The 11451-nt window shown below is 49.4% G+C and overlaps 1 protein-coding gene across 1 annotated transcript in view; it reads right to left on the bottom strand.

Annotated features, from left to right (window-relative positions):
* The window catches only part of TRRAP (transformation/transcription domain associated protein), a gene marked incomplete at its 3' end in the record, with an annotated part of 67346 nt that overhangs the window by 20984 nt on the left and 34911 nt on the right, over nt 1–11451 (bottom strand). Inside the window, exons 36-44 of the mRNA XM_015825857.1 lie at nt 10589–10855; nt 8594–8800; nt 7739–7897; nt 7508–7642; nt 6424–6534; nt 5441–5587; nt 3647–3860; nt 1864–1989; nt 847–993 (exon numbers count right to left, since the gene is read on the bottom strand). Coding sequence (XP_015681343.1) covers nt 847–993; nt 1864–1989; nt 3647–3860; nt 5441–5587; nt 6424–6534; nt 7508–7642; nt 7739–7897; nt 8594–8800; nt 10589–10855 — 1513 coding nt within the window. The remainder of the gene's footprint in view (nt 1–846; nt 994–1863; nt 1990–3646; nt 3861–5440; nt 5588–6423; nt 6535–7507; nt 7643–7738; nt 7898–8593; nt 8801–10588; nt 10856–11451) is intronic.

Raw genomic sequence — 11451 nt, 5'->3', positions numbered from 1 at the left:
GCGAAAAAGGCGCAGGTCCGCAACTGTACGTAGGTCGGGGGGTAGGTCATTCCAGAGGGCAGGAGCTGCCACAGAGAAGGCTCTCCCCCTGGGGGTCGCCAGCCGGCATTGTCTGGCCGACGGCACTCTAAGGAGGCCCTCTCTGTGGGAGCGGACTGGTCGAAGGGAGGTGTTTGGTAGGAGGCGGTCTTGCAAATACATGTGCCGTTGCCCCAGCCTTGCCTCCCCCCGTGACTCCCTCCTCACCAGCAATCCCCCTGGAGGAGAGTCACCCGAGTGTGGCCCACGCGGTGCAGCGCAGCCAAGGACATGGCAGCCAGGCAGTGTAGACAAGACTCTGTCCTCATGCCCCATCCCGCACAGTTGATGCTGTGGGGTGCGGGTAGAGGGCATGGCCACCATGGTGCTGCTGGGCTGCCTGGGTGATCTGCGGCAGGCCCTGGAGGGGGTGAGTGGCCCTCCAGGCAGGCGGGATGGGGGTGGGGCAGGGGGTGGAGCAGGGGCGGGGCCAGTTTTGGGGCACTCGGTCTCTAAAAGGTTCGCCATCACTGGCTTAAGAGCATTAGAAATCTGCAACGTAACACAACACCCCACGCCACCAGGACCGCAACTCAACAGAGGCAACAAATACAATCACATTAGCCGTAAGAGGGGACGTTTCTGGGTCTGCACGATGTTCTTTGCGTGAATAGTTCTCCCGAATACGTTTTCTCAGGAGAGGACATGCTAGCTAGGAGAACCAAACCTTTGCACAAAAACCAGCCACACCCCACATCCTCAGGATCCAAATTGCTCCGGCGTGAAAGTTCAACAGGGCAAGTCGGCAGTTTCGACCTGGCGATCTACCTGTGTTGGCTTCCACTGTTCCTGCTTGAGCCTGCTGGTTCAAATGCTCTCTCACCATCTTCTGGAGGGATCTCATGAAGACTGAAATCAACCTGTCGATATAGCTGGGATTGTTGCTGCAGGCAGACTTCAGGATCATTAAAGTACCTGAAAGATACAAAGAAAGAATATTGGAATATTGGAAGAATAAGAACGGAGGGGGGGGGACCCATCTCTTTTGAACCGGCCTGATCTAAGGCTATTTTGAAAAAGAGAACAGAAAGATTTTAAGATCAGAGGTGCCCAACCTTGGCGATTTTCAGACCTGTGGGCTTCAACTGCCCAAAGTCCCTTTTTTTTCAGTGCCGTAGTAACTTTGAACGGTCACTAAAACGCTTGTAACTTGAGGACGACCTGTAGTTACTCTCACAAGAAGACCTAAGAAACTACGTCTTCAAAAAAAGTTGTGTATTAACTCTGGAGTAAGGGGGGGGAGGTAGGGTTAGCTTTGCTTTTTTCCACCATCACACAAACACACACCCCAATTCTCCCAAAGCTAACCATCAACTTAACAAATCTATCGTGCTTTTGGCAAACTCACTTCCTCAGTTTTAAGGGAGCAATAACGATGTTGTCCTGTAGTTACTTTCACAAGAGGACCTAAGAAACTACGTCTTCAAAAAGGTTGTGTATTAACTCTGGAGTAAAGGGGGGGGGGAGGTAGGGTTAGCTTTGCTTTTTTTCCACCATCACACACACACACACACACCAATTCTCCCAAAGCTAACCATCAACTTAACAAATCTATCGTGCTTTTGGCGAACTCACTTCCTCAGTTTTAAGGGAGCAATAACGACGTTGTCCTACGTCTATTATGAATGGTCAGCCAAAAAAAATCAAAACCTATAGAATAGTTTTTCTTCTTCGTAGTTCTCAAAATATTCGTGCCAATGAAAGCGGGCCGTTTTTTGTTTGTTTTTTCTTTGTTTTCCCGATTACGTGCTCCATCGTAACGATGCGATCGATCCAACGGCTTACCGAAAAGCTGAGAAGGGTTCGCGCTGGCTGCTTTTTCATAGTTGGTCAGTCCTTCATAAATAACCTTCCCAACAGCAGCATAAAGACACTCCAGCTCTTCGTATTTGGAGGCCACGCTTGAAGTACCTACGCAAGAGCAGACAAACCGGAAGAGATTCACGTGCTGAACGGGGTTCTCTGGCTGTTAGCCGGTGGGATGGGTTATTTCCTTTCTTCGTTATTTGTTTATACCCGCCTTGATTGTTTTTACATATAATTCAAGGCAAAGAACATACCTGACACGTCTTCCTCCACCTGTTTCCCCCACAACCATCACCCTGTGAGGTGGGTTGGGCTGNCTCCCGGTGATTGGCCCAAAGTCGCCCAGAAGGCTTGCATGGCTAAGGCGGGACTAGAACTCACCGTCTCCCGGTGATTGGCCCAAAGTCACCCAGAAGGCTTGCTTGGCTAAGGCGGGACTAGAACTCACCGTCTCCCGGTGATTGGCCCAAAGACGCCCAGAAGGCTTGCATGGCTAAGGCGGGACTAGAACTCACCGTCTCCCGGTGATTGGCCCAAAGTCGCCCAGAAGGCTTGCATGGCTAAGGTGGGACTAGAACTCACCGTCTCCCGGTGACTGGCCCAAAGTCACCCAGAAGGCTTGCATGGCTAAGGCGGGACTAGAACTCACCGTCTCCTGCTTTCTAGTCTGGCACCTTAACCAGACTGGTTCCCTTTAGCTTCCATTTATTTATTAAATTTATATGCTGTCTGTCTGACCCTCTTTGACTTATTCTGGGTGGCTTACAACAGCTTGCATGCCTAAGGGGACTAGAACCTATGACCTACTGCTGGCTGGGCCAAAGTCACCCACCCAAGCTTTTCATACCTAAGGCGGGATTTGAACTCATCATCTCCCACTTTCTAGCCTGGTTCCTTAACCACTTGGCCAAACTGGCTCTTGCGGTGGGTTGCCAAGCATCCACATCCTGTCCACGTGACCGTGGGGAAGCTACGACGGTCCTAACGGGGAGGACCGGGTTACATGTCAGTTTTTTTCAGCCCTGAGGTGGGATCTCCACAATCAACAACTAAGCTGGAACGAGCAACTCTTTGGACCTAAAAAAATCAAGACGATTTGGAACGGTTCTTCCGCTGCCTGTATCCATGCAACTATTGTACAAGCCCAGGTAAAAGACAAGGGTTATTTCAAGAGCTGCAAACAGCTGCAGAATCTTTGCTGGTTTGGATCCAAATAGAAGCATATTCCTAATATTCAACTCAGTTGCCATCACGCTGCTGCTCTCATCCATCTCTCTATTGAGCAGACAGAGGAGGCCTCTCCCCACGCAAGAACTGGCCGAAGAGAGCCTTCGCTTCTGTCCGTTCGTTCCCTCTTATCAAAAGTCTCCCTTTCCACCTAATTTCCCTTCCTTGTCTTACTAATACAGCCATGTTCAACAACTGAGAAAACGGCACTTTCAAAGCCGGGAAGGAGAGAAAAAAAACCACCCGGTAATTGCAAAAGACATTAAATTTATGACATGCATTTCTTGAGCCAGAGTAATAACCGCCACAGGTTATTAAGTTTTTATGCGACCGGATAATGATGTCTTTTCTAGTGCTTACCTCTTTCCACTTTTTATTTCAACTGGGGAGGCCAGGGCGACTTTTTAAAAAATAAAAAAGGAGTCCACAAAAACAAGGGCAACGTTAAGAGAGAGGTTCTTTCTGCCTTTCGTTTTGGGTCTCCTGTTTTCCAGGACCCCCGAGGCCATCTCCCTTCCCTGTGGTCACTACGTACTCGGCTCCGTGGGGAAGTTGTTCATCAAGCGGGAAAGGAGCGTGTGGACGGCTCGCAGAACTTTGGTGTTCCCGCACGTCATGCAGGAAGCGATTCCTCGCTGAAGCGGCTTGAAGCTACTCAAGATCACCGAAGACTGGAGTACGGTGAGCAGAAAGCTGAGAACTTCCAACCCGGTGCAGATATTGGCAAAGTTGGCTTGGTTGGGCTGTTCCTGGAACGAGACGTTGGCGAGACAAAGAAGATTTGAAGACACGACCAAGAAAAAAATTCATGGGCACGTACATCTAAAGAGGCGTTTGGGGAACGTTTACATCCTGTCCTCTGTCAACACCATCAATCCAACATGTTGCTAGTCTCAAAACACGTGTGAATCGTTCCTCAGATCCAGCCCCGGAGACGGTCAAGCCTGAGACATAAACGGAAATCTGACCCTCCAACTCCCATCAGCCACAGCTAGAAGACCCTACAGTTGAACTACCGAAAGTCATAACCTACAGAGGGTCAAAGATCCTCACTCCCCCCAGCTTCCTAATGCCAACAAGATGTCCCAAGAATGAAGGAGCCTCTCTTTTTCGCTTTCGGCATGTGTCCTTGGATGCAGAAGAAAAAAGATCTGACAATTTCCAAAATAAAAGACCTACATTCAATTATTCAGAGCAGGAGAGAGAGCAGCCAAAAATCATTTTTCTAGTCTACGTAATGGCACTTCGTTGATGAGAAAGGCAAACCATGGGCACAGCAGGGGTTGAAAGATTCCTTTTGATCTTAAGTTTCTTCCAAAGCATATACAGAAAACATCTCAAGTTCACGTTATTAAAAAATCAGAGTGTGGTTATAATAAAAGCCCATCTTTAAAAGAGGGAGAGAGGGAGGGAGAAAGGGAGAAAGGGAGAAAGGAAGGAAGGAAGGAAGGAAAGGAAGGAAAGGAAAGGGGAGGGAGGGAGGGAGGGAGGGAGGGAAGGAAGGAAGGAAGGAAGGAAGGAAGGAAGGAAGGAAGGAAGGAAGGAAGGAAGGAAGGAAGGAAGGAAGGAAGGAAGGAAGGAAGGAAGAATTGTAGTTAGACCATAAAATACCCCAAAATTCCAAACTCAAATTTACGTATAAGAGTGTAACTGTAATAAAAGCTCATCTTTAAAAGAGAAAAAGAGAGGAGGGGAAGAGAAAGTGAGGGGAAGACAGAGAGAGAGAAAGAGAGGAAAAAAACAAGGAAGTCCAGTTGCCTTTTGGAAAAGCACCTTTGGGACTGAGCTAGCGACAGAAATCTGGAACATCTGCAGGGAACATGGTGGCACTCATCAACTACTCTGAGAGGGAGACTGAAGCTACCATCAAAACATCTAAAGGCTGACCTTAGGGTCAATTCTCTGCAAACTTGACCCTTTTTCAAGAGTTGCATTGGTGGGGAGGGGCAAAAAAAAAGGACAAGCAATTTAACGTCTCATCAATATTCCATCTCCAGGCCTCGCTGTTTGCTTCCCATCCGCAGCCGCTGGCGTTTTCATCCCGCGTCCAAGGAGGAGGACGAGCGTTAATTATTTGAGACGATAAATCAATCCCATTAAGCGGAACATTTTCCAAGTCATGACATCCAATTAAAATTGGCAATTAAAGAAGCTAACATGACATTTCAAGATCTCCGCTTCCATCCACCGCACCCTATTTGGTTTTTCTCCCGTCGTTTTTTTAGAACAAACCCACTCCCCACGGACGCCGCGCGGCAACTCGTAACCGCAAGGCAAGGTGGTTTATGAGGCACTTAATTACGCGGACGAAGCCACGGCACGGGCTTACCACGGTCATTAGAAGCTTATCAAACCACTGCAGTTTCAGCTCCGACTTTGGCCACATGTCCGGTCGGGAAGCCGTCTTCAGAAGGTTAACGCAGCGCCGGGAGAGCACTTCTCCTGGAGAGCCGGCGGTGTTTGAGTTGTCATTTACCTAGCAATTAAGCAAGAATAATTACCCGGTGGCAAATATTTGTCATCATCATCTTTTAGACCTCATTAATGTTTTAAGGCCATCCTCCCTCCCTCCCTCCCTCCCACGTTCGCAGGAATCCCATTTTAGGTCTCCCAAAGAGAGACCTGGAAGATGCCTGATTAAGGGGAATGGCGTTCAACCCTTCCAGGGGACTTCTCCTGGATGTAGAAATGAGGTTTTGGAGGCCTCCACCCCCACACCCTGAATCTAAAATGTCAACAAACAGCAGAGGTGGGGGAAACAACTGTCCTGGAAATGGTTATCTCTTGGGCTAAGGTAGAGCATGGAATGGTAGGGTCGGAAGGGACCTTTGAGGTCTTCTAGTCCAACCTTCTGCTCAAGCAGGAGAGCCTCTACCGTTCCAGACCAATGTTTGTCTTTTGGAAACCTCCAGTCATGGAGCATCCACAACTTCTGGAGGCAAAGCGTTCCCACGCATTAATTGTCCTCGCTGTCAGGAAATTTCTCCTAGCTTGGGTCTCTCCTTGACCGACTTCCATCCGTTACTTCTTGTCCTGCCCCTTAGGTGCTTTGTACAGGTAAAGCCACCCCCTTTTTTTTATTAACCAGAGCTCCTTGGATATTGCCTCAGCCCTAAAAATGTTGCCGTGAATCTGGAGTTAAGCTGCAATGAGCAAATCCAGAGAGATGGGGGCAATGCTAGTGGATCCTCGTTTCTCTTTCTCTGCCTTGGGATCAAGGAAATCTTTCAGGTCTCCCTTCAAGGGAACAAAGAAACCGACGCTCTGACACTGATCAAGCCAGACCGCATCCACTTCACAAGAGAACTGTACCTGGCAGGCAATTCTAATCAGGAAATTGATCACCGTGTCGGTATGTTGCTTATCAATAGACTTGGAGAAAAGAGCGTCGGCTCCAGACAGCGACTGGCTCCTTCCGAACACCTGAGAACGCGGAGGACATGGAAAGGGTTAGCCAGGTGTTACAACAGCCTATGAGCACAGGGAAACTGCACAGCCATAGACCAACAGAATAGACACACAATTCACGGGGCTCTGAATATGCCTAGAGGCACACTTGTGTTCTTCAGTTTCTCTGCATTGCTTGGGTCCTTATTTTGAGGATTACTGAGTTTACAGCTAACAATTTTTGTTTTTAGCGTTTCGTCAACACTTTGGTCTGCTGGTGAAGGAACCAGGAAAGAAACCAGGAGACGGTGAGTTCTAGTCTCGCCATAGGCATGAAAGCCAGTTGGGTGACTTTGGGCCAATCACCAGGAGATGGTGACTTCTAGTCTCACCTTAAGCATGAAAATCAGTTGGATGACTTTGAGTCAATCACCAGGAGATGGTGAATTCTAGTCTCACCTTAAGCATGAAAGCTGGCTGGGTGACTTTAGGTCAATCACCAGGAGATGGTGAGTTCTAGTCTCATCTTAGGCATGAAAACCAGTTGGGTGACTGTGAGTCAATCACCAGGAGACGGTGAGTTCTAGTCCCGCTTTAGCCATGAAAGCCAGCTGGGTGACTTGGGGCCAATCCCCAGAGGCAGTGAGTTTTAGTCCTGCCTTAGGCATGAAAGCCAGCTGGGTGACTTTGGCCCGATCACTAGGAGACGGTGAGTTCTAGTCCCGCCTTAGGCATGAAAGCTGGATGGGTAATTGGGGGGCATTGAGTCCCTCTTTCTCCCTCCGCCCAGCCCACCTCAACAGGGTTGCTGTGGGAAAAAATAGCAGAAGGAAGGGGCATTACCTACGTTTGCCCCCTAGAGTTATTGATCAAAATAACTCCGTGTGGGATTAAAAATAAATCAAAGAGATCAAACTGCTCTAGGCTTCTTGGGAAAGGGAGAGTAGCACAAACGTCAAGGGAACAGAAGCTGTGAGGGATGGGAGGCCACAAAGCCCCAAATCCTTACTGCACTGATGGCCCCGGTCGCCGTTCGGAACCGCTTCACTTCCTGGCCGGAATCCACCGACAGTCCTCTTTTCACCCCAGATGAAGCGGTACTCATGCCCTCGCCACTGGCACCCGGGTCCATGTCTGAATCCGGCTTTGGGGGAGGGGGAGAGAAAGGGACAAAGGAGAGCTCAGGAATCGGAAATCGCTCCGGTTAATTCCTTCCCCAATCCTCGGCAGGTGGATTTACCTGCTGATCTTTGATGCGCTGCAGTTCCCACTTGATGATCACTTCGGCCAGGTCCACAGCCAGCTTCCTCTGCTCGATGGTCACGCTGGGGGTGAAGCCCAACCTCTGCATGGCACTCACCATGTGCTGCACTAAGTGGTGTCTCACCGGGTAGTAAACCTGCAGAGGGGTGGCGTGCAAGAGTTTCCGTGAAAAACGTGGCCCAAAACCGCTCCAAACTCATCTTCCTGGCCCTCGGCTTGATAAAAGAGCTAACGAAATCCGTTTTAAAATGATTAGATTAGATTAGATTAGATTAGATTAGATTGCATTAGATTAGATATCCTTTATTGTCATTTTTCCCTGTTGGGCACAACGGCACACGTTAAAAATGAAATTGAGTTGCTTGCTCTCCAAGTGTATACATACATAACACTCATTTAAACATACTATATACAACATATGTATAGACCAGGGATAGGCAACCTTGGCTCTTTTATGACTCGTGGACTTCGACTCCCAGAATTCCTGAGCCAGCCATGCTGAGGGGAAAGGGAGAGGTTTCCAAGCTGAGCCATGCTGGCTCAGGAATTCTGGGAGTTGAAGTCCACGAGTCATAAAAGAGCCAAGGTGGCCTACCCCTGGTCTAGGAGGCTTAGAACAGGAGGACTTAGGCCACGGGTAGGCAAACTTGGCTCTTTTGTGACTCGTGGACTTCAACTCCCAGAATTCCTGAGCCAGCCATGCTGAGGGGAAAGGGAGAGGTTTCCATGCGGTCATTCAGTTCTTTACCAGTTTTAGTTTTTAATGCACAACACGATCCAGGCACTTCGAGCGGCGTTAGCGGTTCCTGTTTTGCCATCACTGAGTTCCTACCTTGAAGTGCTGAACGATTAAGTGCAGGATATGGACCAGCTGAGGCACGGTGTGGCCTTCTTCCACGATGATCTTCCTGGTCCAGTGAGTCAACATCTGGTGGCCATCCTCCATGCGAGCGGGTACCGCAGGGGTCAAGATAGCCATGGCTTGTCTGACAATGATCCGAGCCTCCATGGCGTGGGCCTTCAAGAGACTGTGGAACACCTGGACAGAAGGCAAGGGGGACGTGATTGCAAGGGGTGGGGATCCCAAATATGTAGCTTTTACATTAAAACAGAATGACGGGGTGGGAAGAGACCTCGGAGGTCTTCTAGTCCAGGGCTTTTCAACCAGTGGTACGGGTACCACCTGTGGTACATTGGCACCTGGCAGGTGGTACGTGACCATCCTAGAAAAGTGGTACCGGGGGAGGGGAATGAGCTGAACCGGTGGCAGCACCGCACAAGCCTGAGTGAGAGATGGCTGGAGCTGCAGGGCTGTCAGGGCTCAGCAGAAGCGCCAGCATCAGCGCTTCTTTGGGACTGTCAGGGCTCAATGGAAGTGCCAGGATCAGCGCCAGACTCCAGCTGGAGCTCGGCGCTGATCCTGGCACTTCTGCTGAGCCCAGAAGAAGCGCCGATCAGCTGGAATGTTGCAGCCTCTCCAAGATCTTGTGATTTACATTCAGATGCTTGGCAACTGATTCATATTTATGACGGTCACAGTGTCCCAGGGTCATGTGAAGTGACCAAAACCTGCTGCAACCACCCAGCAGACGGGGGGGATAAAAACCAAACACACCCCACTCCACCCCTGCTGCCAATCCTCAACAGAAATGCTCACAATGAAAACCTCAGACAGAAGGAAGAGCGCCGCCGGGCGGGCAGGCAGGCGGCTTGCTCAGTTGTGGCTTGGGGGGCACTTTTTCAGTGCCATTGTAACTTCAACAGTCACTAAGTGAACCGTTGTAAGTCGAGGACTACCTGTACTTTATCCCTTTTTTCCTTTTTTTGGTCATCAAGTTTTTGACACCTTGCTAGGCGACCGGTGGTACTCAGATATTGCCATATCCTAAAAGTGGTACAATGGGTGAAAAGGTTGAAAAGCCCTGCTCTAGTCCAACCCCCTGCTCAAGCAGAAAACCCTGCATCCTTTGGAACAAATGGTTGTCCATTCTCTTCTTTAAAACCGTCCTCGTTTACGGAAAGGGAAACAAAGCAAAAAGAGGGATTGGATAAACCCAGAATTAGCACAAGGGCTGTGTCAGTGCTGCAAATACTGTATATTCTTGCTTTGACAATATGCAGAACTGTCTGGCATTTTTATAGTTAAACCAGGCAACAGGGAAAAGGGAGGAGAATAAGGATAGCCGGGGGGGAAAAGAAACCGGAAGTAAATCACATCTTCCAAGTTGATTGGAAGATGTGAACCATGACCCCAAAAGGGGGGGGGAAATGCTTAAAATGTATATGCCTAACGCAGTGGTTCTCAACCTTTTTAATGCCGCGACCCCAACCGGTCGTAAGTCGAGGACTAAACCGGTCATAAGTCGAGGACTACCCAACCGGTCGTAAGTCGAGGACTTTCCCTGCCCGGGAGCGCCGCGCATGCGTGGTTCCGCCCCCGGCGCCGGCCGAGGCGTAGCTGGCAAGCGGCAGAGACAGAGCAGGCTGACCACCAGCTGGCCCAGCCCAAGGGAGGTAAGGCACCCGCCGGAAAAGGGGGAAAAAATGGCGGACAAAAAAAATGGCAGACAGCCTTGCTTGGCGACCCCCATGAAATGGTTGATCGACCCCAAATGGGGTCCCGACCCACAGGTTGAAAACCACTGGCCTAACGGAAGAGAAGCCAGACCTAAGCATTTCCACCATGCCGTACTGACGTCTCTGTAACCTTAATAAATGCTTTTAGGAGAAAATATGCCTGAAAGTCCTTTTAAGTGTTTCGTTAATCAGACACATGACAGGCTGCTTCCAAAGACCGGCGTGTACCTCCCACTCGCCCCACATGTACCTGTAAGACAATCTTTTTGTGAATGGCGAACTTGGCAATGATGTGAGCGAGGAGCAGGTGCCCGCTGTATTTGCAGGCCGGGTCCACGCAGGCTTTGGAGAGCAAGCAGGGCCAAGCGAAGGTCATCAGGCGGCGGAGTTTGCTGTTCCGGTTCTTGTTGTTGTCGTGAATGTGGTGCGGGGCGTGTTCGACCAGCAAGGTGGCGAACTGGAGGAGGTAAATCCTGAGCGAATCCAGCATATCGGCTTGCTTTTCTGGGTCCAGAACCTGAATCGCCCAAAGGGAAGGAGAGAAATGTCAGAACCAGAATCAGAATAAAGCTGGAAGGGGCCTTGGAGGTCTTCTAGTCCAGCCCCCTGCTCAAGCAGGAGACCCTAAACCATTTCAGACAAATGGCTGTCCAGTCTCTTCTTAAAAACCTCCAGTGATGGAGCAACCAGAACTTCTGGTGGTAAGCTGTTCCACTGGTTAACTGTCCTCGCTGTTAGGAAAATTCTCCTTAATTCCAGGTTGCTTCTCTCCTTGATTATTTTCCATCCATTCTTTCTTATCCTGCCCTCTGGAGCTTTGGAAAATAAGTTGACAACCACCCCCTTCTTTGTGGCAACCCCTCAAATACTGGAACATTGCTATCATGTCACACACACACACAGAGTTCTTTTTTTCTCCAGACTAGCCAAACCCAAATCTTGCAACCGTTCTTCGTATGTTTTAGTCTCCAGGCCTTTAATCATCTTAGTTGCTCTTCTCTGCACTTTTTCCCAAAGTCTCAACATCTTTTTTTGTAAGGTAGTGACCAAAACTGGATGCAATATTCCAGGTGTGGCCCTACTAAGGTAAGGCAAGATAGATAGATAGATGAT

The sequence above is a fragment of the Protobothrops mucrosquamatus genome, unplaced genomic scaffold, assembly GCF_001527695.2.
Source record: "Protobothrops mucrosquamatus isolate PMUCROS unplaced genomic scaffold, P.Mucros_1.0 scaffold2838, whole genome shotgun sequence".
Lineage (NCBI taxonomy): Eukaryota > Metazoa > Chordata > Lepidosauria > Squamata > Viperidae > Protobothrops > Protobothrops mucrosquamatus.
This window is presented reverse-complemented; position numbering and strand designations above follow the sequence as displayed.